At 35.9% G+C, this 26,580-nt stretch overlaps 1 protein-coding gene across 1 annotated transcript in view; it reads left to right on the plus strand.

Annotated features, from left to right (window-relative positions):
• LOC127865873 (high-affinity choline transporter 1-like) overlaps positions 1-26,580 on the plus strand; it is a 75,530-nt gene that overhangs the window by 14,690 nt on the left and 34,260 nt on the right. Inside the window, exon 2 of the mRNA XM_052405902.1 lies at positions 25,964-26,196. Coding sequence (XP_052261862.1) covers positions 26,019-26,196 — 178 coding nt within the window. The 5' untranslated portion in view covers positions 25,964-26,018. The remainder of the gene's footprint in view (positions 1-25,963; positions 26,197-26,580) is intronic.

Genomic DNA, 26,580 nt, shown 5'->3' on the forward strand with positions numbered 1-26,580 from the left:
TCAATTGAAATGACCTTGTGCAAAAATCCTGCAGCCAATTGATATTTTCCGGGAAAATCTTGTGAATTGTTAGGAAACATTTGATTGTGGTAGTTGCAATTGATTGATTCTTCATGGTATACAAATGTCTAGAAATTGTGGTTCTTAGATCAATATGAGTTAGGCGGGGGATAACTATTTGGCTGGTTCGTATTCAATTTTAAATACTGTAGCTAAATGAGTTATCTTCGATGATCACTCAAAGATTTTAAATCAGTGGTCTGTTGGTCCAGTTAACTTTACAAAGCAAACTCATTATAAAAAGGCGTAACAATAAAGGGCGCAATTAAGTTAGAAGGTTTTCTTTCACTTTAAAGAAATGAGACAATACAGTCACGATTCTAGATTGTTAATAGTCTTTGAGAAGAGGTTTTCTTTCAATTTTGATCTTCTCGATGACAAAAAGTCTTAAATAGATAGTCCAGTTATTTTGATAGAAAGAGCATAAGCTCGCTCTCCCCTTTTTAACCAAAAAGATTGCTGTTGCAGTTTATTTTTAAGTGCAATTTCTAGTTCCCTATATATTTTCTTAACATTTCAAATACATTTTAAACAGAAAGTTGCTGATGGGACTGTTCTAGTTACATTTGCCTGTAGATTTTAGATAACATTGGTGGAGAATAATTAAACTCAGAAAGGGACAAAAGCATGCTCTGTGAGTACTGTAGCCATTTGCACAGTTTGAGAATGCCTTGAGCGCATCAAGAATGCTGTAAAGCCCTTTGAGGAGGCTGTATGAGGGCTTGAGAATACCAGTTTCATATTTTTATGCCCCTGAAGGAGGGCATATAGTGATCTCACTGTCTGTCTGTCTGTCTGTCTGTCCGTCACACGAGAATTCGAAAAATGCTCATAACTTCTATGTCACTTCAGATGTAACCTTCATATTTGGTATGCATGTGTATATGGACAAGGCCTTTTTGGCCCCACAAATTTTGACCCCTTTGACCTTGACCTTGAATTTAGGGTCTGCGTTTAGGTTTCGAAATATGCATTTAGGTTTCGAAAAAGCGTTTTTTGGGGCGTTTGTCTTCCGATGGAGACAGCAGGTCTTGTTTATGTATTTTGTTTCAATCAATTCCGGAAATCGCCACTAAATATCTTCATCTAACTACAATATATGTTCATTTTAGAGTGTAGAAAAATCAAAGCATAGATTTTTTAAATTGATTTGATTTTTTTAAGCCTTGGATTGATTCATATTGATTGTGTCACTGTGCATTTGAAATGACAACAACCTAGCAGTGAATCCTAAACTTCTGAAGATGTTTTCGTCTCTTAAAGTTTCATACATTCTCAAAGAGGCAAATTTCACCCTCCAATTATTTAAAGAGACAAGTTACACATGGAAACACACCATTCACATTTGGTCTTCTCCTTTATGTTCCCTTCAGAATTTGATAAATAATGTGCCAGATAATAAGTAGCCAGTCAATTGTGGTTAATGCTGTTTGGCCTAACTCTTTTCTGGAATTTCCAATCTTACAATATTCACCCTTGTCATGTATTGATTCTGTAAATTGATAAAACCTAATTGAAATGAAACGCTTAACGCAATGACGGCAGTGAAAACAAAACAAATTTGCTCAGTTTTAATTATTGGCATTGCCTGGAGCTTATAAATCAATTAAGTTACCTTATTGTTTGCTTTCCAAAAAAGAAAATGTAGAATTTTCATGCTACAATTTAAAAGAATAACTTGCATAAAAAATGTATTAAGGTACTTTGAATAAAATAATGTTTACTGTTTAATGTTAAATTTGTTAATTTTTTTTTTTTGCTTTTTGATTCGGAGCCTTGGAAAAATATTGTCTATTCTTAATTTCTTTGGGTTGCATCATTTGGTTTAGTTGTAGTATTATAAATTTTGACTTTAAGTCCAATTGATGAATATTCAGCATGTCAAAATTTATAGTGACTGTGAAATTTATTACATTGAACAATTTAAAATATTTTTATATAGTGTTATCGAGTATAAACCAATTAAATCAAAGACGTTTTGTTTGTAAATGCTTTGACTAATACAATAAGAAATGAACATTGATCATTTTTAGCTCACCTGAGCACGTTGTGCTCATGGTGAGCGTTTATGATCACCTTTTGTCCGTCGTCCGTTGTGCGGTGTCAACATTTGCCTTGTTAACTCTCTAAAGGCCACATTTATTGTCCGATCTTCATGAAACTTGGTCAGAAGATTCATCCCAATAATATCTTGGACAAGTTAAAAAATGATGTGGGTTGGTTGAAAAACATGGCCGCCAGGGGGCGGGGGATTTTTATGTTCCCCCACCACTATAGTGGGTGACATATTTATTTTGCCCCGTGTGTTGGTTTGTGTGTTTGTTTGCGTCAAACTTTAACATTTGCAATAACTTTTGCAATATTCAAGATAGCAACTTGATATTTGGCATGCATGTATATTTTATGGAGCTGCACATTTTGAGTGGTGAAAGGTCAAGGTCATCCTTCAAGGTCAAAGGTAAAATATATAGCTTCAAAGCGGCGCAGAAGGGGACATAGTGTTTCTGACAAACACATATCTTGTTCCTTATATGGCTATAGTAAAACCTTTTTAACTCTAGAGGCCACATTTATTTTCCGATCTTCATGAATCTTGGTCAGAAGATTGGTCTCAAGGATATCTTGGATGAGTTTGAAAATAATTATGTTTGTTTGAAAACATGGCTGCCAAGGGGCGGGGCATTTTTCCTTATATGGCTTTATATATGGCTTTAGTAAAACCTTGTTAACACTCTAGAGGCCACATTTATTGTCCAATCTTCAAGAAACTTGGTCAGAAGATTGGTCTTAATGATATCTCGGATGAGTTCGAAAATGGTTAAGTTTGCTTGAAAAACATGGCTGCCAAGGTGCGTGAATTTTACCTTATATGGCAATATATTGCTATAGTAAAACCTTGTTAACACTCTAGAGGCCACATTTATTGTCCAATCTTCAGGAAATTTGGTCAGAAGATTGGTCTCAATGATATATTGGATTAGTTCGAAAATGGTAATGCTTTCTTGAAAAACATGGCTGCAAAGGGGTTGGGCATTTTTCCTTATATTGCTATATAATGGCTATAGTAAAACCATTGTTAACACTCTAGAGGCCACATTCATTGTCCAATCTTAATGAATCTTGGTAAGAAGATTCATCCCTATAATATTAAGGACGAGTTGAAAATGATGCTAGTTGGTTGAAAAACATGGCCACCCGGGGGCGGGGCGTTTTTCCTTAAATGGCTATATTTGGCTAAAGTAAAATCTTGGTAACACTCTACAGGCCACATTTATTGTCAAATCTTCATGAAACTTGGTCAGAAGATTCACCCCCATGATATCTTGGATGGTTTCGAAAATGGTTTCCCTTGCTTTAAAAACATGGCCACCAGGGGGCAAGGCATTTTTCCTTATATGGCTATATATGGCTTTAGTAAAACTGTTAACACTCTAGAGGCCACATTTATTGTTCAATCTTCATGAAATTTAGTCAGAAGATTGGTCTCAATGATATCTTGGATGAGTTCGAAAATGGTAACGTTTACTTGAAAAACATGGCTGCCAAATATGGCTATATATCATACATGCCATAATATTTAGTAACGTCCCGGATTGTTCGGTATTGTCCTTGAAATGAAGAATGTGTCCCGCAGTCCCGGAAATCTGCCAAATGTCCCGGATTTTACAAAATCCATATATACATGTACCTTATCTTATGCTTAACTGCATGCACCTTTAATCTGTGTTCCCACTAATCCACAGTGTCTCCATGACAATGCCTACCCAAATAGGTGACTACGCTACATGTCAAAATCGATCAATTAACAGGGGTTCTGTTATCATAGCAATTGTCTCACATTCCCAGTCAACCCGAAAAGGCGGCATTGTTTAATGTGGTTGTTTATTGGCTTTAATGTACAGCGTTATAATTTCCCGCTGCGTAAGAGAAAACGAGTTGTTCACACATCAGCTGAAGTCCAACAGCGTTGATTAAAAAATTAAAAGCAGGTTATGTTCGCACGTTTAGCCAACAAAGAAGTTTAGTGTTACAGACGCTGACAACAACAAGCTGAGTAAAAAAAATAAGCATATAAAATTGTCATCCTCACTAGGTTTATTTCTGTCTTGTTCTAAACCCCCAGTAATTATAAAAATAAAAGTGTATTTGAATTGCCTTCGAAATTGGAAGCACCATTGTGACTTGCTGTTATTGCACTAGAATTTTATGACACTCTTACTTTTCGGACACCCTAAATGTATCCCAGCATATTATACTTTTAACTCTGAGCTTTTCTTCCTGCAGATGATGTACCATGTACACAAAAGCAATTTGGTGCTCTTTTCTAACACGAAAAACATGTGTCTTGTATCTAGTTTCGGAAGTAGTAATGTTTAATTTGACGTTAATAGATGATTGATCTAGTGTGTTTCGGATACTGTAGGCTTTCGAACTTAGAAATTTACGATCTGAAAAAAATGCCTACCAAAAATTCATGTGTATATATACCACTATATGTATACATGTCCCGGAAAATCGGCAAAAGTCCCGGAAAATTTAGCTCAATGTCCCGGAATTGGTCAGAAAAATTATGGCATATATAGTATAAATGGCTATAGTAAAATCTTGTTAACACTCTAAAGGCCACATTTATTTCCAATCTTCATGAAACTTGGTCAGAAATTCACCCCAATGATATCTTGGATGAGTTTGAAAATGGTTCCGGTTGGTTGAAAAAACATGGCCGCCAAGGGGCGTGGTATTTTATCTTATATAGCTGTAGTAAAACCTTGTTAACACTCTAGAAGCCACCAGGGAGCGGGACTTTTTCCTTATATGGCTTCATGAATCTTCATGAAACTTTGTCAGAATATTTGTTTTAATGATATTTTGCATGTGTATGAAAATGGTTCTGGTCTGTTGAAAAACATGGCTGCCAGTGTGTTCACTCATCATGAAAGTTGGTAAAAACATTTGCTCTAATGACATCTTGGGCTGCACACTCTGAACAGGTCAGTTCCTTTGAATCTCAGGTGAGCGACTTGGGGCCTTTCAGACCCTCTTGTTAAAGAGTTTGTTGCTGAAGACTTATACAAGAATTCTGCAATCGCACAGCATGCTAAGGAATGTTGTGTTATTTTATTATGTATCATTATTTACACAATCAACATCTTCTAGGGTGTAACTTGATCATGAAGGCCAGCATTTATCAATACTCTTGCCCTGTGCATGATTTACAGTGTGTGATTTGTGAAAAACAGTCTCATTAATAGACTGTATTCCCATATTGAACAAGTCTTAGATTTATACTGTTTTCCCATGTGTCTGGTTAGTTGGTGTTTTAAGAGCTTTTGTCAGCAAAATCAGCCACTCGCTTGCAGAAATTGTGTTCATGTAATGTATAGAACATGACAAAGACTGTTCTGGGAAATGTTGACAGCTGAACGTTAAATCCAGAATTAAAGACTATTATTGTTTTCACTATTCTATCTTAGCTTTGAATGAAATACAAATATTCAGTAAAAAAAATGAATTGATCATGTGCATGAAGGCAATGTTAACCAATGTTAAAGAGTGTTTTATCTGTATGTGCTTGTTCCTGAAAATATTTGGAATTTCTTTATTGCTGCATATTTTGAATCCTGGGGGGGGGGGGGGGGGGGGGGAAATATGTCTTCCGAATGCCTTTTGTCAGTATTAGATCTAAAAGTAGTTCAAAAGGAGATGGAGATAAATGCTTTATGGACATCAGGATCCATTATATCCTCAAAGCATCAACCATCTTAACAACTGTGTACTGACAGTTAATTGCACATTTTCTTTTTTTCTTTGACTTCTGAAGAGAACAGATTTGAAATCAAAGAGCCTAAAGCCTTGCTTCAAAGTTCATGAAAATCTGCAATTACTTGACATATCAAGAACATTTAACACAGCATCATAATGAATTGATTTTTTTTCATTTCTTAACTATTGATAATTCAGAACAAACTAATTTGACAATGTAATTATGCGCCTTTTATTTGGCGCCCACTGCTTTTGTTTATCATACCATGAATTTACTAAGTACCTTTTGTGTTTGACAGGATTATTCATTAATTCAATGTAATCATTTTGCTGATCACAATAACATAAGTCTTACAGCAGAATCTAAATAAATTTGCTTAAACAGAGATCTGTATGCAACATTGTTGGGATATTGTCATCTTTATTACCTTTTGCAGAGCAAATGGCAGCAAGGAATAGTACCTTAACAATCTAAATGTCTTTTTGGTTTGGTTATACTGTCTCTTCATTTTTCATGTTGGATTTGAAAGAAAAACAAAATACAAAAATCAACACATATAATTAAGATTGTATTCCAATATTTATTTTACTAAAACAAAATACAGTAAAACACAAAATAGATTTCTGTAAAGAATTTTTCGTTGTGCTAATTATACAACAGACCACAATTTTAATATTACAAAAAATCTATATTTGAAAAATTGAAATGAAGTATGTGTTCCTGTTTTCCATGAATTATTCAATTTTGTAAAAACAGTAAACAAAAAGTTAGTTGCGCTACAGTCTCTGAAGATAACTTTTGAGTGGCATTTCTGTCCGTTGCGTACAAAAATGCTACTGCCAATCTGTGATAATGGCATCGTGACAGTAAAGTATGTGTGAAAATGTATCTACATAAGCGTTAGAGACATTCAAAACTAAACAGACCTAAAGCATCATGCTTTCATTCCAAGACATTAAAACATGTTAAAACATGGTCTCTTACAAATGACATAATTTTTATCATGATGTCAGCATTTAGCAAAACTACGGCCATTATTCATTTTAAATTAATGCCATAAAAAACAAACTATACAGATTAAAAAAAAGTCCTTTACATTAATCAGTGACTGGCAAATAGATGAAGTTTTGCCTAATGCTTGCATGTACATTTATACAAACAACAAACAACTTGATTATAAATAAAAACCTGAACAATTGGTTATGAAATGTTGTTGGGACAGAAATGTTTTAATAATAAAAAGAAATAATTTTGTAAATGGGAAATTTGAAGTAGCAATACTATTCTTAGCCATAAAATAAAGAAAAAAATTGGGACTGAAAAAATCTATTAATTTGATGTCTTCAAAATAGCTGTATTCAACAGTATGTAATATAGTTAACTTTTGCTGCCTGAACTAAAATGTATCCATAATATGTATGTATCATCCATTTGTGTATTATATCAGTCAGGGTACATTTACAATGTTACTTAGAAATGAAAGTATTTAGTGTATAATGAGAACCAACCAAAACGTCATCATAAGTACAGGGTTCAGTTGCTGTTTATAGATTTCCAGTAATTTGTTTCTTTAAGGCTCTTGATTTTGGCAAGATAATTGAAAGATTGGTATTATATTTGTTCATGAAGCTAGTGGGTGTAGCTGTCTATTGATTCCAAGCAAAATAAACTTGAAATGTTCCCCTTAATCTAGCTCTTATTGTTTGGTTAGGCAGGGAAAGTGTGTGGTTGATTTGTGGAGGCCTTTTATGATTTCTCTGACCTTTATTTAGAGCATTTCCATGAAACATTTGCTTAAAAATATATAACTTAATCCAAAATTAGATTTGTGCTGTTTAATGCTTTTTCCACACAGATAGTATCACAGAATTTGCCATTTTGAAGATAAATCAGTTTATTATAACTTTAATTTTCAAAATGTCTTAACAATTTTTTTTTGTTTTTTGTTCGCTTGCCAACATTCCTAACTATGATAAACCTGATAACTGCTGCATCTGCCGCATCCGCGTCGAGAAAGAGTTGTATAATTTATGCGAGAGGTTTGAGTTCTTCAACTGGAAACAAATGTGAATATCATGTTAAATGGAATAATTTTTAATGGAGCGTATATAGAAAAGAATCAATAAAAAATGTTTGTATTATACGTGTAGCGGAAGAGAATGTTCATGAATGATTAAAATAGTCCGCTATCTGCTGCGTCTTAAAGGGGCCTTTTCACGTTTAGGTAAATTGACCAAATTAAAAAAAATTATTCAGGTTGGCATTTTTTTTGTAGTTATGATATTTGTGAGGAAACAGTAATACTGAACATTTACCATGCTCTAAAATATACATTATATGCATCTTTTGACGATTTAAACGCGAAACGATTGAATTGTAGAGTTTTTTGTTGTCGTTATATTTTGTGATACTACAAGGATTGCTTATATAAATTATAAAATACGCTGCTCATTGTATTAGCACAGATAGCCGAGTGGACTAAGAGATAGACTTTTACTCCAGGAGTCAGTGGTTCCAGCACAGTTGAGGGTTACATTTATTTATTTCTGTTTTTTGTTTTTTTAACTTAAGCTTTTTAAATCTGATGTTCACATTAATCAATATAAAGCATTTAATGACAAACTTCAATACATGCCAAAATCTGTGAAAAGGTCCCTTTAATGAAGTGGTATTTTTGCTCTGCACACAGGTCATTCATAATCTGAGGCTATTAATAGATGCAGGAAAATAAAACTACTGCAGATCAACAAGGGATATGGAGAGTCCAATACACTATCACGTGTTTGTTGTGTAACCTCGTTGATAGCGCTTGCCACTACAGCGGGGTTAAATTTGATATGTTTGGGAAACATTCTTTTGTTCTCAACAGATATGGGCGATCTTTTGTATTAGCGGGTGCCAACAACACAATAGTATAAGGTTAAGTTTGTTTATATTCCCAGTTCCCAGTTTATAAAACGTTGAACATGAGTTCACCAATAACTACACATATAATATAGACAACAACAAAAATGCTTTATAATAGCAAAAAAAAGAATATAAAAAACAACTAAATAAAATAAGAAATATCTTTTTAAAAGATATTCGGCGAAAAATAAAGTTTGAAATTTGTGTTTTTAGATAATGAAATTGAAAGCAAAACTATGTTTATGGATAGTCAATTATATCTTCCCCTGACAATTTAAAGACCAAGTACAGACCCTGAAATTCTGCAATATGGATTTTAACGCGTAATTGTAACTGGCCGGGCCACAATTTGTGTCTATGTGTCGTTTGAACATGCAGAGAGTAGTCCAAAATTCCATACATTGAACAGTGTTACATCCTTTATGCTGTGCACAGACACAGTGATGCAGCCAAATTTAATGGGATTTCCCTCGTATCAGCCTAAAATATTTGAATGTATTAATTCGTGCCTGCTAGCGTTATGTAGAGGTCATTTAAGGTGAAAAGCTGGGTAAAACAGCTATGCTGAAAAAGCGCATGAGTGTTCTATACCGATGTTAAGGTCAGGGACTAGCTGACACCGTGTGAACTACTAGGGTAACAAGTATTGCATAAACAACATAGTATGGGTCAACAGCACTGTCTTTATGATACCTAATTTGTGAGTAAAAAGTACTGTTCGCAGATTGATTTATTTTCATCAATTTTCTTATTGTTTTTTAGCTCGGCTGTATTCTGCGAAAACCAGAGGTATTGTCATTGTCAGCCTGTTGTGTTGTGTCTTCCTCCGTCCGCCGGCGTCGTGCTAAAACTTTGACATTTTGCTCTAAAATCAAAGTGCTTCCACCTACAACTTTGAAACTTAATATCTAGATGCACCTTGATGACTTCTACATGCCACACCCATTTTGGGGTAGCTAGATCAAAGGTCAAGGTCACTGTGACCTGTACAAAAAAAAAAAAATTCCGACAAGCTTTCATTAATTAAAAAATGCATCCGCTGCCGAGCCTTGGCACCCGTTATGTGATGCTCTTGTTTTAATTGTACACTGCAACGCCAATATATCGCGGACCGGTATATCGCGCTGTCCAATATATCGCGCTTTGGCTATGGCTCCCAAAAATCCGACGAGCATAATCACTAAATGACATGTTTTAATCTGAGAATTTGCTAACTTAAGCAAAAAACCGGTTCTAGCTAGTATTAACACCCTAAATTTCGCGGCTTACTATGGCACGCAGTGAAGCGTAAAAAACAGTCGATTAGTGACAGTATTGTTTACACACGGCTGGGGTTGTTTTAACACTTAAGAAATAACCAATTGGTGTCATTGCAAAGGTAATAATGGCAGTTTACTGGTATATAAATCGTTAAATTTTGGTACTGGTCATGAATTTCTTTGTCCCGATAAAAAGCGCGGGAAAATTGGCGTGGGTGTATTTATTTGTAAATAAACATTTTGTAGCGGGTACAACATTGAGATAATTAATTTCCATTAAAAGTTTCGTTGTAAATTTCAACAAGTACCGTGGTATCTCGCGAATTATGTGGCATTGACATTTCCTCTTAATAAAATATAATTTAAACACGCTGTATCGTTACCGTTACGCTGTTTCAGTTCCTTCATTTGGACTATTTATAAGGGTAAATTTTAATCTATGCACAATTGACGGCAAGAAATCTTTTTAGCTGATTCGCGAGCGATCGTTCATGAAAATAAAAAATATAATTTACATTTTGTTTTTTATGATAAATACAGATACGTATGTAGTTCTGAAAAAGTTTATTGTAGAATTGGTTTGCAATTATTACTATACAAATATGTAGCATCGCCGTATATTAAATGAAAACATTGGGGAAATTTGACAGATTAACTGCAATACAATTAAGTTAGAAATTTCTCGAGTTATATCGCGCGCCGGATATATCACCCTCGCGATCTTTGGATCCCACTAACCGCGATATATCGGCGTTGCAGTGTATATGGTGTCCAAAAACAGTTTTGAAAAGGGAATTTCCATCATGAAATTATATTCTAAGTGTGATAGGTATTCGATATTCCCACATTATACATTTAATATGATGGTGATTGCAAATTTTATTTTATATTAACTGGTTCTCATTATACCATTTTCATCATATTTGTAATGCTTTCAGAATGTCTCAAAAAGAGGCATGTTGTTGTTAGTTTGTTTAAGTTATCTCTATAACATAAATATGATGATAAACAGTGCACACACATCTCAACCTGTGTGTTAAGACACACTCTTCATAAATTTGAATGGGTTGTGTTCATTTCAAACTTGCGATTTAAAAAGCTATAAGATAATTTTGAAAAATAAGTTGCGTCTAAGATTATGCAATAGCCAACAACTTCAGAGCCTTCAGCGCTTTGATTTTACATAGATCTACCCACTGGTAGTAATGAGACAGATTGCATGCAAATCAAAGAACTTTCAATTTCTGTATGAAACCTTATATGAAATTTGATGATCATATTGTGTGTATAATTCTTTGTAAGACCAAGAGGTAAACTTTACATTTGAGCACACAAAAGTGTTCCTTCGGCTAAATAAGGAATAATTACTCAGTTTTTGTTTTATTTGCCAGATGACAGTTGATTGAAAAGTCAGATTTTTCTGTCATATTAATGAGATTAATTAATTAAAACTTTTTTACTAGGTCAATTTTCTAAATTAAGTCATGATGGTGACGATTTTGCAGGATGGCAATTTGTGTCTGTTTGCAAAGTATACAAGGAAATGTGTCACTATGGTGTTGACATATTCCCTCTCATAATGAAGATATTCTCTGAATACATTCTAGTTCCAAACACAAAGTAAACGAAGCCAGGCAAACAACAATATTCTTTGCATAAAAGGCAATTTAGTCAAGTATAATTGATTGAAGCTCAGTTTTTATAGCACCTTGTCTGATTAGAACTATAAATCCTGGAGCATCAGCCGGAAATCTACCATGAAACAATCATGTCTCCTCAGCTTGTAATGGTGATGGAAACTTAATGGTGCGATTTGTTAAGCATGCCTTCAAACCATGTTGTGTGTACCCTGATAAAAGCTTATAACTAGCATTTCAATAACACACAATGCCAAGTGGTTTTTATGCTTATTTTTGTGTGTCATGATTTGAAGTGAAATGTTCACATAAAAGATGCTTTAATACAAATATAAACTTTCAGCAAACCATGTACTGATTTGCGAGTATTTTCCAGATGAAATGTAGTTGTTCCCCTGTTTTGAATACCAATGCAACAGTCTTTTTTAGCATTTATTTGAATAGACTTAAACAATTTAAAGCAGTTACATATGCAAATATTTTAAAACAATCCTTAGGACCAAAATATGTGGGCATACTGTTTATCAAGCATTTTGGACAGTAGTATTGATACTACTGTCCAAAATGCTTGCTAAACAGTATGCCCACATATTTTGAGAATATAAATCTGTAAGTGTATGAATCTGCAAGTGCAAAGAACAAAACAAATAGCAACACAGATTCATTATATTTCATCTAATATTGGGCTGATTTTTACGCCCACAAGAGTGATTATGTTTACGCCACTGGAACTTCAAATAAAGAGACTTTCCTTTGGCGGTACGGATCAATTTTGACAGGTTTGTTTCTCTCAACTGGCTCAAAATCATGCTAGTGAACATCATATCTCTCCTAGAAACAAGGTTGATCAATGCAATCCCATTGGGCACATTTCAGTCCATATATGGTAATTAATAAGCCTGTGTGACAATAATATCTCTTGTGGTGATAATATAAAGTAGTATATGGTTTAGAAATAAACTCATGCTCTGTTAATACATTCATATTATATTTGATGGGTCCATTAAGTGTTGTAATTAGATTTCTTGCTTTTTGAAGGTCAAGAGTGCGATGTTCAAAATTCGCTTTACATGGAAGGGAGGTTTTCAAACACCAAGTTGTGGTACCACTCTGGAAAATGATGAAGTAATTCCTCTCAATAAAACACATTTGTATCAATCTAAATACATAAAAATTGAATGGCAATTCAATCGTAAAAATGTGGTCAGTTTAACGAGGGCACTGATGATGAATATATTTGAATTTTTGTTCATTTCACTTTGACAATTTATTTGAACAAACCAACAAACCTTTAATTGGAAAAGATAATTGGACAATACTTATATGAGTATTATGGGATTTTTTGTGTATGGTGTTAAATTTGGATAACATGAAGAGGAACGATTTTACACTACAAACAAACAGAAATCAAGCTTTTGGGGTACTAAGTGACAGCTTACATAGATAGATACTGCATGTTTCCAGATCAGAATGGGCATAATGGAAATTGCTATAGACTGATTTGTTCAGATTTGGTCTAGGCTCTATATCTGATGCCAATATAAGGCTTCGTTCTTAGATTGTAACACAGATTCAAGAGGAATTTACATAGGAACTCTTGGACTTAAGAAGTATTAACAGCATTTGTAGTTCCTAAAAGGGATTTACTGAATACTTGTTGAGTGATTTAGATATTCTGCTTGATCAGTTGAAGTTAGGGTAATAAGTATTATTACATTTGAAGGCGGAACATAATTAAATAAAGAAAAGGTAAGTGGTCAGTTTCAATAAATATTTTCTTAGCTCAATAATTTTTTAATGGATAAAATATGCATTATGTAAACATAGCTGGATTTAATTTCCTGAAATTCATGAAATTTATTTGTCACAGAGTTATTTACCAGGTGTATCTATGTGGAAAAAATACTGTATGTTACTGTAATACAAAATGATGGGGCACTAACAATCCCAATGTATCTTTGTAATAATACCTTTTTTTTAAATTGTAAGGGATGAGATATATTGACTTTACAATGATACTGAAGTTGCATGACCTTATTATATTTCAAACAATTTGTGAAAAGTTTTGAATATGAATTAAAGTGTACGGTTTTATAATAAAATCTATTTAACAGTTGTATGAAATTTACTGAATAATTGCTTTTTTTATTACAAATGTAAAACTATTTTAATCTTGCAAACACTATTCAGTATTCAGTACACTCCGGTTATAATTATACAAAATTAAACGAGGCAACAGAACGTTTGTGTAAATTTACAATTACCAAGAGCATGAATCTAATTTAATAAAGAAAGAAGAGATACACAACACTGATTACGAGTTAATGTATGATGATATATAAAGGTACATTCAGACATGCAATCAATTTTTTTACTGTAAGTTTAAATTTGCTGTGAACAATCATGAACAATCCCAAGATTTGTAAATCTTTTGTAAAGCCCTCTTAACTATCTATAAACAAATGCTATAATTGTTACAGAACACCTTTTTGGTCAGTTACAGTGACCTTTAAATGTGTTTACTGGTTCTTATTTTTCATTTGTCTATGAATGAGAAGCTGTGAATTAATAACCTCAAAAGGGACTATTATCCCTACAATTAAAATAAGAGGCCATGGCACTGAAGCGCTCACTGCTTTTCAAGAAAAACTAATTGTCAAAAACTTTTAAACAGTTCTTGATATTTTCAAGATAAAATACAAAGTTTTCTTAAATTTGTTTTAATGCCCTAGTTTTTTTTAGCTCACCTGAGCACAACGTGCTCATGGTGAGCTTTTGTGAGCGCTTTGTGCCCGTCGTCCGTTGTGCGTTGTGCAGCGTCAACATTTGCCTTGATAACTCTCTAGAGGCCACATTTATTGTCCAATCTTCATGAAATTTGGTCAGAGAATTGGTTTTAATGATATCCTGGATGACTTCAAAAATGGTTACGTTTGCTTGAAAAACATGGCTGCCAAGGGGCGGGGCATTTTTCCTTACATGGCTATATATGGCTATAGTAAAATCTTGTTAACACTCTAGAGGCCACAGTTATTGTCTGATCTTCATAAAACTTGGTCAGAAGATTCATCCCAATAATATCTTGGACAAGTTCGTAAGTGATGCCGGTTGGTTGAAAAACATGGCCGCCCGGGGGCGGGGAATTTTTCCTTATATGGCTATAGTAAAACCTTGTTAACACTCTAGAGGCCACATTTATTTTCCGATCTTCATGAAACTTGCTCCGAAGATTTGTCCCACTGATATCTTGGATGAGTTCAAAAATGGTAACCTTTGCTTGAAAAACATGGCTGCCAAGGGGCAGGGCATTTTTCCTTTAATGGCTATATATGGCTATAGTAAAATCTTGCTTACACTCTAGAGGCCACATTTATTGTCCAATCGTCATGAAACTTGGTCAGAAGATTCATCCCAATAATGTCTTGGACAAGTTGGAAAATGATGCCGGTTGGTTGAGAACATGGCTGCCAGAGGGCGGGGCATTTTGCCTTATATGGCTATGGTAAAACCTTGTTGTCACTCTAGATGCCACATTTAATGTCCAATCTTGATGAAATATGGTCAGAAAATTTGTCTTAATAATGTCTTGGATGAGTTTGAAAATGGTTACGTTTGCTTGAAAAACATGGCTGCCAAGTGGCGGGGCATTTTTCCTTATATGGCTATATAAGGCTATAGTAAAATCTTGTTAACACTGACTAGAGGCCACATTTATAGTCCGATCTTCATGAAAATCGGCAAGAATAATTATCCCAATAATATCTTGGATGAGTTCAAAAATGATGCCTGTTGGTTGAAAAAAAATGGCCACCACAGGGGCGGGGCGATTTTTCTTATATGGCTATAGTAAAATCTTTTTAACACTCTAGAGGTTACATTTATTTTCCGATCATCATGAAACTTGGTCAGAAGATTTGTCCCAATGATATCTTGGATGAGTTCGAAAATGGTTTTGGTTGCTTTTAAAACATGGCCACCAGGGGCAGGGCATTTTTCCTTATATGGCTATATATGGCTATAGTCAAACCTTGTTAACACTCTAGAGGCCACATTTATTGTCCAATCTTCATGAAATTTGGTCAGAAGATTGGTCTCAATGATATCTTGGATGAGTTAAAAAATAATTATGTTTGCTTGAAAAAAATGGCTTCCAAGGGGTGGGGCATTTTTCCTTATATGGCTATAGTAAAATCTTGTTAACACTCTAGAGGCCACATTTACTGTCAGATCTTCATGAAACTTGGTCAGAAGATTCATTCCGATAATATCTTGGAAGAGTTAAAAAATGATGCCGGTTGGTTGAAGAACATGGCTGCCATGGGCGGGGCATTTTTCCTTATATGGCTATTGTAAAACCTTGTTAACACTCTAGAGGCCACATTTATTTTTCGATCTTCGTGAAACTTGGTCAGAAGATTTGTCTCAATAATATCTTGTTATCTCAGGTGAGCGACTTTGGGCCTTTCAGGCCGTCTTGTTTACACATTTCACCCATATTCATTATATACATACAGTCCAATCTGCAAATAAAGACCACTTAAGGGATTTGGCTGTTGTGGTCTTAAATGTTCACAAGTGGTCTTTATTGGCAGGGTCGAGTGAAACTTTGCAAAATAGGCTTTTACCAGGTACCTTATCTACCTATGTGCTCTGTTGTTTAAATAGAGGAATACTAATGCATATAAAATGTAATAAAGGATTGAAAACACAGTTTTGTTTTTATATTTACATGTATAATTTCAAGATCCAAACAAAAAAGAATAAGATGGATTTGAGTATTGCCTATAAAAAGATCACTAGCCACTCTCCTACAACTGTGTCCTTTGTCTAACATGCTTATCACCTTAACACGTTCATCCAACGTCAAGAACTTACGCTTGGATGCCATAATGGGTTAAATTTAGCTGACAATTTACTTTTCTATAATCTATGCACGTCTTATAATAGAGAAATTTAAGAAAGGAATAAATATCAAAATGTATGTGTGTTATTGGCATCTTAATTGTAACAAAACCGTACATTTCCTTCATGAGTTGATGTAAGCCCAAAACTTTTCTTTGATATTTTCGGCAAATAGTACCTAAATCGCGTCACCCACTAAAATGAAAAGGCAACATCTTACACTTTCCACAAACTGTCAAATGCATTAAAGAAGCAGGCGGCTACCAATTAGCAATATTTGTTTAATAAACAAATGAGCTAAGTAAACTGTCACTTGCCAATATCTTCATAGCGACCGACAAGTGCACTGGTAAAATGTTTATCATGTGACTATCACAGCATCATGGTGGCTATTGTTTTATTGAAATCGTTAATTGTTATGATTGTGGTCATTGTAAGCCTCGTACAAGGAATACAATTTTTTTTTTAATTTTGCAAACTGATGACAATATACAATGTTAAATAGAACATGCTGCAAAAATATTGTATCGTTGTATTAATAAGTCAATGTATGCTGTTTTGTCAAATCCAAATTTTGTTACTCAATCGACTTTTGGGAATGTAAAATGGTGGTCACTGGTCGTTGTTGGCAGGCGGGCGCTATTTGCAGATAAAATTTATAGTGAAATCGTTCTGGGGAAATCGATGTGGTCTTTATAGACAGGTGGTTGCTATTCACAGGCCGTCGCTCAGGCAGATTGGACTGTATATATTGCCAAGATAAACATTATAACTATTTTCCATCAAGATTACAAATTTAAGTCATAAATGGATTCTAGAGTGGTAACAAAGTTTTTGTGAAAATTAGCTCTTGTGTCCTCGTTTTTGAAGGCATGACTCAGACTCAGCGAAAATATTGTCAAGATAAGCATTGTGACCAAGTTTCATCAAGATTGGCCTTTAGATGTAAACAAGCCAAAGTTGACAACACACAATGTTTGATATTATTGATTACAAAAGCTCATGTTGCAAACTTAAATGTCAGGTGAGCTGAAAACATATGTAAAGAAGGCCAAAAACTGTACTTTTGTTAAGTTATTTGATTGTTGCTTTCAGCCACTTTTTTATTCCCAGAAAAGGGTGGGAAGTAACATAAAAAGCACTGTCTGTTGGTGGTTCAGGTTTGGGTTTGGCTTTTGTTTCCTTTCTGAAAATGTTTTAATGCCTTGGAGAATTGTTAACATTAGTTCAGATTGCCAATTACAAAATGATGTGTTGCCAACAATTCTGTGCTCCTTGGTAAAAAGCTCAAGGTCACAAATCAAGGTAAAAGATCATGAATTTTTGTTTGCTTTATAATACCTGTGACAATATTAATATTAGATATAATTCCAAATAAATATTAATATTAGATATAATTCCAAATGACCAGGCCATGTATTGTGTAAAACTCTCTTGCTCCTCAGTTACAAGGATTTTTGTCCAGTTCGTTTTTGAGTTATTAGTGTGTTGCCTCCCTAGCAAGCATACCCTTAGGACATCTGTCACATTCTGTGACAAACCTTATTTCTGAATAAACTTCAATGGGCAAGCAATTTTTTAATTTGTTTAGACCTTTTTTATGCAATTGGACTGTGTTGACCAATGAAGCATTTTCAACATAAAACAGTTGAAATTGTCTTCCTGATTATTATGAAATATTGTGCTTGTTAAGTACAGATTTGCTGCTTTATAAGACATTTCCATGGTTTATAAGTGATTCCCCTGGGATTATTGATTCTATACAAATTTAGTTGCATGCCCTTTATCGCAGTTTTGATATTGACATTATTTCTTCTTCATGTTGATTAAATTAGTAGTGCCTTCAGTTACAGCAAACATTGCAGTTTGTCTAGTTTTTAGCGCTATTGAATTATAAGATATCCAGGGAAATATCTTTCTATTTTCAGTTTGTAACATATTATGAGTGGCGCTCTGGGATAAAAAAACAGACTTAATTTTAAAATTGACAGTTATTCTACTGGAACTGTACTGATTTTAACAGACTAGAAATTGTGGTGAAAACTCCCTTGGGTTGAGATCAACATTTGTGTAGGTGTCTATAAATGATAGGATATTATCTTATCTTAACTTCATTAAGAAGTGCCTTATAAATATGGATGAAATTCTATCTACATATTACCAGTTATTACTGTATTGATTTGCATCTTAGTAATTGATAATTGATGGATAAATTGTCCTCTTTGTCAGTGATGCAGCAATCAGACTGATCCCCTTTCTAAATCAAAGCGATGAAGGCACTGAAGTTGTTTACTATTGCATAATTTAAGACGTAACTCATTTTTCAAAATTAATCACAAGTTTTAAATGAACACAAGCCATTCAAATTTATAAAGAGTGTGTCTTAACGCATGTGTGGGCGAGTATGGCTTATCAGTAATGATGGTTGATGACAGGAGAGGTCATTGTGTATAGGTAAGTAGAGCTTATCAGTAATCATGGTGGATGACAGGAGAGGTCATTGTGTATAGGTAAGTAGAACTTATCAGTAATCATGGTGGATGACAGGAGAGGTCATTGTGTATAGGTAAGTAGAGCTTATCAGTAATCATGGTGGATGACAGGAGAGGTCATTGTGTATGGGTAAGTAGAGCTTATCAGTAATCATGGTGGATGACAGGAGAGGTCATTGTGTATGGGTGAGTATAGCTTATCAGTTATCATGGTGGATGACAGGAGAGGTCATTGTGTATAGGTAAGTAGAGCTATCAGTAATCATGGTGGATGACAGGAGAGGTCATTGTGTATGGGTGAGTATAGCTTATCAGTAATCATGGTGGATGACAGGAGAGGTCATTGTGTATGGGTGAGTATAGCTTATCAGTAATCATGGTGGATGACAGGAGAGGTCATTGTGTATGGGTGAGTATAGCTTATCAGTAATCATGGTGGATGACAGGAGAGGTCATTGTGTATAGGAAAGTATAGCTTATCAGTAATCATGGTGGATGACAGGAGAGGCCATTGTGTATGGGTGAGTATAGCTTATCTGTAATCTTGGTGGATGACAGGAGAGGCCATTGTGTATGGGTGAGTATAGCTTATCAGTAATCTTGGTGGATGACAGGAGAGGTCATTGTGTATAGGTAAGTATAGCTTATCAGTAATCATGGTGGATGACAGGAGAGGCCATTGTGTATAGGTAAGTATAGCTTATCAGCAATCATGGTGGATGACAGGAGAGGTCATTGTGTATGGGTGAGTATAGCTTATCTGTAATCTTGGTGGATGGCAGGAGAGGTCATTGTGTGTGGGTGAGTATAGCTTATCAGTAATCATGGTGGATGACAGGAGAGGCCATTGTGTATGGGTGAGTATAGCTTATCAGTAATCTTAGTGGATGACAGGAGAGGTCATTGTGTATGGGTGAGTATAGCTTATCAGTAATCTTGGTTGATGATTTAGAGGCCATTGTGTATGGGTGAGTATAGCTTATCTGTAATCTTGGTGGATGACAGGAGAGGTCATTGTGTATGGGTGAGTATAGCTTATCAGTAATCATGGTGGATGACAGGAGAGGCCATTGTGTATGGGTGAGTATAGCTTATCAGTAATCTTAGTGGATGACAGGAGAGGTCATTGTGTATGGGTGAGTATAGCTTATCAGTAATCTTGGTGGATGACAGGAGAGGCCATTGTGTATGGTTGAGTATAGCTTATCAGTTATCATGGTGGATGACAGGAGAGGTCATTGTGTATAGGTAAGTAGAGCTTATCAGCAATCATGGTGGATGACAGGAGAGGTCATTGTGTATGGGTGAGTATAGCTTATCAGTAATCTTAGTGGATGACAGGAGAGGTCATTGTGTATGGATGAGTATAGCTTATGTGTCATCATGGTGAATGACAGGAGAGGTCATTGTGTATGGGTGAGTATAGCTTATCAGTAATCTTGGTGGATGACAGGAGAGGCCATTGTGTATGGGTGAGTATAGCTTATCAGTAATCTTGGTGGATGACAGGAGAGGTCATTGTGTATGATCAGTAATGATGGTGGTTGACAGGAGAGGTCATTGTGTATAAGTGAGTATAGCTTATCAGCAATTATGGGGGATGACAGGAGAGGTCATTGAGTATGGGTGAGTATAGCTTATCAGTTATCATGGTGGATGACAGGAGAGGTCATTGTGTATGGGTGAGTATAGCTTATCAGTTATCATGGTGGATGACAGGAGAGGTCATTGTGTATGATCAGTAATGATGGTGGTTGACAGGAGAGGTCATTGTGTATGGGTGAGTAAAGCTTATCAGTTATCATGGTGGATGACAGGAGAGGTCATTGTGTATGGGTGAGTATAGCTTATCAGTTATCATGGTGGATGACAGGAGAGGTCATTGTGTATGGGTGAGTATAGCTTATCAGTAATCATGGTGGATGACAGGAGGGGTCATTGTGTATGGGTGAGTATAGCTTATCAGTTATCTTGGTGGATGACAGGAGAGGTCATTGTGTATAGGTGAGTATAGCTTATCAGTTATCATGGTGGATGACATGAGAGGTCATTGTGTATAAGTGAGTATAGCTAATCAGTTATTATGGTGGATGGCAGGAGAGGTCATTGTGTATACGTGAGTATAGCTTATCAGTAATCTTGGTGGATGACAGGAGAGGTCATTTTGTATGATCAGTAATGATGGTGGTTGACAGGAGAGGTCATTGTGTATGGGTGAGTAAAGCTTATCAGTTATCATGGTGGATGACAGGAGAGGTCATTGTGTATGGGTGAGTATAGCTTATTAGTTATCATGGTGGATGACAGGAGTGGTCATTGTGTATGGGTGAGTAAAGCTTATCAGCAATCATTGTTGGTGACAGGAGAGGTCATTGTGTATGGGTAAGTATAGCTTCAGTAATCATGGTGGATGACAGGAGTGGTCATTGTGTATGGGTGAGTATAGCTTATCAGTTATCATGGTGGATGACCGGAGAGGTCATTGTGTATGGGTTAGTATAGCTTATCAGCAATCATTGTTGATGACAGGAGAGGTCATTGTGTATGGGTAAGTATAGCTTCAGTAATCATGGTGGATGACAGGAGTGGTCATTGTGTATGGGTGAGTATAGCTTATCAGCAATCATTGTGGATGACAGGAGAGGTCATTGTGTATGGGTGAGTATAGCTTATCAGCAATCATTGTTGATGACAGGAGAGGTCATTTTGTATGGGTGAATATAGCTTCAGTAATCATGGTGGATGACAGGAGAGGTCATTGTGTATGGGTAAGTATAGCTTCAGTAATCATGGTGGATGACAGGAGTGGTCATTGTGTATGGGTAAGTATAGCTTCAGTAATCATGGTGGATGACAGGAGAGGTCATTGTGTATGGGTAAGTATAGCTTCAGTAATCATGGTGGATGACAGGAGTGGTCATTGTGTATGGGTGAGTATAGCTTATCAGCAATCATTGTGGATGACATGAGAGGTCATTTTGTATGGGTGAGTATAGCTTATCAGCAATCATGGTGGATGACAGGAGAGGTCATTGTATATGGGTGAGTATAGCTTATCAGCAATCATTGTTGATGACAGGAGAGGTCATTGTGTATGGGTAAGTATAGCTTCAGTAATTATGGTGGATGACAGGAGAGGTCATTGTGTATGGGTAAGTATAGCTTCAGTAATCATGGTGGATGACAGGAGTGGTCATTGTGTATGGGTGAGTATAGCTTATCAGTTATCATGGTGGATGACCGGAGAGGTCATTGTTTATGGGTTAGTATAGCTTATCAGCAATCATTGTTGATGACAGGAGAGGTCATTGTGTATGGGTAAGTATAGCTTCAGTAATCATGGTGGATGACAGGAGTGGTCATTGTGTATGGGTGAGTATAGCTTATCAGCAATCATTGCGGATGACAGGAGAGGTCATTTTGTATGAGTGAGTATAGCTTATCAGCAATCATGGTTGATGACAGGAGAGGTCATTGTGTATGGGTGAGTATAGCTTATCTGTCATCATGGTGAATGACAGGAGAGGCCATTGTGTATGGGTGAGTATAGCTTATCAGTTATCATGGTGGATGACAGGAGAGGTCATTGTGTATGGGTAAGTATAGCTAATCAGTTATCATGGTGGATGACAGGAGAGGTCATTGTGTATGGGTGAGTATAGCTTATCAGCAATCATGGTTGATGAAAGGAGAGGTCATTGTGTATGGGTGAGTATAGCTTATCAGCAATCATGGTTGATGACAGGAGAGGTCATTGTGTATGGGTGAGTATAGCTTATCTGTCATCATGGTGAATGACAGGAGAGGCCATTGTGTATGGGTGAGTATAGCTTATCAGTTATCATGGTGGATGACAGTAGAGGTCATTGTGTATGGGTAAGTATAGCTAATCAGTTATCATGGTGGATGACAGGAGAGGTCATTGTGTATGGGTGAGTATAGCTTATCAGCAATCATGGTTGATGAAAGGAGAGGTCATTGTGTATGGGTGAGTATAGCTTATCAGCAATCATGGTTGATGACAGGAGAAGTCATTGTTTATGGGTGAGTATAGCTTATCAGCAATCATGGTTGATGACAGGAGAGGCCATTGTGTATGGGTGAGTATAGCTTATCAGTTATAATGGAGGATGACAGGTGAAGTCGTTGTGTATGGGTAAGTATAGCTTATCAGCAATCATGGGGGATGACAGGAGAGGTCATTGTGTATGGGTGAGTATAGCTTATCAGTTATCATGGTGGATGACCGGAGAGGTCATTGTGCATGGGTAAGTATAGCTTATCAGTTATCATGGTGGATGACAGGAGAGGTCATTGTGTATGGGTGAGTATAGCTTATCAGTTATCATGGTGGATGACATGAGAGGTCATTGTGTATATGTGAGTATAGCTTATCAGCAATCATGGTGGATGACAGGAGAGGTCATTGTGTATGGGTGAGTATAGCTTATCAGTTATCATGGTGGATGACAGGAGAGGTCATTGAGTATGGGTGAGTACAGCTTATCAGTTATAAGGAAGAAATATTGTTTTTCAATTTTACAGTTAAATTGTTTGATTGGCTGAATAAGGAGACAAGTAAGACTGTTTTGGAATTACTAAGTTTCAGGAATATTAGGCCAAATAAATTAGTTTGTATATGCCCTTTCCAAAAAAAAGTGCCTTTTATAGCAACATCTGTGACGTATGGGCGGTTGGTTGTTCAGTCGGCGCTGGATGTCACTTCAGAATAATGGCCCTAAAATTGTCTCAACTTTTTCTGGTTCTAATTTAGATATAGTAAGCTTTAATGAATTTCTGACAAAAACCCTCTCGGACAAAAACCCTCCCGTCAGTTTTATAGGGGCCGGACAAAAACCCTCCCATGAAAAAATGGGGCTGGACAAAAAACCCTCCTATGAAAAAATGGGGATGGGGGCGGACAAAAACCGTCCCATGAAAAAACGGTGGCGGTGATGACATTCCACAATGATGGATTTTCGTGGCCCATGAGATGCTTGAAACCGTTATTCCAGCTTTCACATGCTTTTTTCGTCCATGCTTCACCATATTTTGTAGCCTCATGAACGTTCTATACCTCAGGCGTGAAGCGTGGCTGTGTGGGCCTGAAGCTAAGGTGACCATCCTTCATGACGCTTCTGAATGCCCCGTTGACGTATATAGTTGGCGTCAAAGTAGTCTTATATGCTGTTGATGCCATCAGGTGCAAATTCCCAAAGAAGGCTCAAGCCGTTAGCCACCAGATGCACCAGGAAAAACGCCATACCATCCAGCATTCCGCAGAAGTGCTGCACCTCTTCTTCGTCTCTGTATCGAGTCTGCAGACCCTCGCTCTGGACGCGATGCCCCTTTGCCCGAGTCAGGTGATAAAAACATCCCTGTATACGTGTGTGGGAGCTAAGCGATGTCCGCACTGCATTGTGTATGGCTTGCTAGTAGTCACATGCCACCACCCGGATGTTTGGTTGGATGTCTCTATCATTAAAGAATGCAACACTGTGTGAAGCAATTACATTTGTCGGTGTTTAATTGCTTTCACTGGAGGGCTTTTGTCCGCAGTTGCAGATTCACAGTTTGATATTTTGACATATATTATTGTATGCCATTAACTAGTTTATTGTTATGATTAGCGGATTAGTTGGCCTAAATATCTGTTAGCCACTACCTGTAATGCTGTTACAATGTATGTGCTATCAATCTTTTGAATCATTGACAGATTTGACAAGTTTAACAAGGCATGTTTTACTTTATTTTTATTTGTGGACAATATGCATTTAAATATTGTCTGCAAAAATGCAAATGAAAACGTAACAGTCAAAGATCAGACAATTTAGTTACATGCAAACGAATTGTTAATTGTTAACAGAATTTCACTTTCATTTTCGCAAGGTTTTCAGAAAGTCCCCGGGAAGCACGTTTTTGCATGAATGCATGCGCGCATGACGCGATTAAACGTTTCTCTGTATCGTATTGCTTTCAATCTAATTTTAAATTCACTTGTCCATAAATGGCCTTATTTTATGTATTATTTGATGTTGTTCTTATATTGGATTATCGGATATATATGCACATTAGAAAAACGGTATGTATACAGTAAATCGATACACATTTTCTTCTTTCAATTTCACACCCCTGAAAACAAAATACACAATGGATAAATATTTCGGATTAATGAATGCAACACTGTGTGAAACAATTACATTTGTTGGTGTTTAATTGCTTTCACGGGGGGGCTTTTGTCCGCCCCCTTTTTTGATGGGAAGGTTTTTGTCCACCCCCGTTTTTTTATGGGAGGGTTTTTGTCCTCCCTCTATGAAAATGACGTGAGAGTTTTTGTTCGGGAGGGGTTTTGTCCGTATTCCAGCTTTAATAGGGACCCAGTTTGGTAGCTTACCTGAGAACCTAGTTAAGATTATAATACACAAGTTTTTTTATTAAAATAGATTTATATATTAAAGGTTGAAGGTCTGTTTTAAATGCCATTGCCATGTTTTCTTCTCTCCATTATTTTCTTTGCATCATTTGTACAACAAATGTATACATGCCTTAGTCATGCACAACACCATTGTATGAACAATAGTTTAAAAACACTTCCAAAATCAACACTGAAGATTTGAGGGCAGTGCTTTTGAACAATTCAATGAAAAACATGCCTAATAAGGGTCAGCCACCTTCCCAATATTAAATTGACTGTATAGTCACAAAAATGTGATGACATCACAGTCATGTTTTAAGTTGAGTAAACGTTCATGAATACATTAAGTTTTATCTTAACACCACTGTAAGTGAGTCGCTCAGATTAGTTTAATTAACCTGGTTACAGATTGTGTTCAGGTGGTGAACAATTTATTTAGCATGAAATGATTACCAGAAATGAAAGTGTGATTAAATGAACAGGATAAAAAAGCATTTAAAAAAGTATTATTGCTTGTTTTTTTTCAGGTTGATGATATTTAGTCACTATAGCAGCAATAATTGGTAACGGACATCAGCCACCATGGCCATACACATACCAGGTCTTATTGCTATAATCATCTTCTACCTGCTTATTCTTGCTGTTGGAATATGGGCTGGAAGAAAGACCAAGAATCAGACTGGCAAGAATGCTAACTCTGAGAATGTCATGCTCGCGGGCAGGAATATCGGGCTTCTGGTGGGAGTCTTCACCATGACAGGTCAGTCTAAATGATGTATGGCTCCCTCCAATGTGATGTTAAGCTTGTCTTAATAATTATATTATGATTTGATTATAAATACCTGAATACAAGTCTTCGCTAGCTTTCCTGTGTAGTTACGCCCTAGTGTCAAGCAAGTTTTAAATCAAGCAATTAAATCGTACCCACTTTCCAACTCTTGTAAAAAATAAATAGATCCAACTCATTGAAAGTCATAACTTAATTATTATTTTTTCCCTAATACCTTGGTCAAGATTGATAGCAGCAAAATAATCTCTAGAGGGGCTTTGTTAATCTTAATACTGTGTAATCTTATATATTTGTTGGAATGAAGTTTCTTATTGTTTTTTAGCTCACCTGAGCGATAGCTCGAGGTGAGCTATT

Source organism: Dreissena polymorpha, chromosome 2 (genome assembly GCF_020536995.1).
Source record: "Dreissena polymorpha isolate Duluth1 chromosome 2, UMN_Dpol_1.0, whole genome shotgun sequence".
In the NCBI taxonomy this organism is placed as follows: Eukaryota; Metazoa; Mollusca; class Bivalvia; order Myida; family Dreissenidae; genus Dreissena; species Dreissena polymorpha.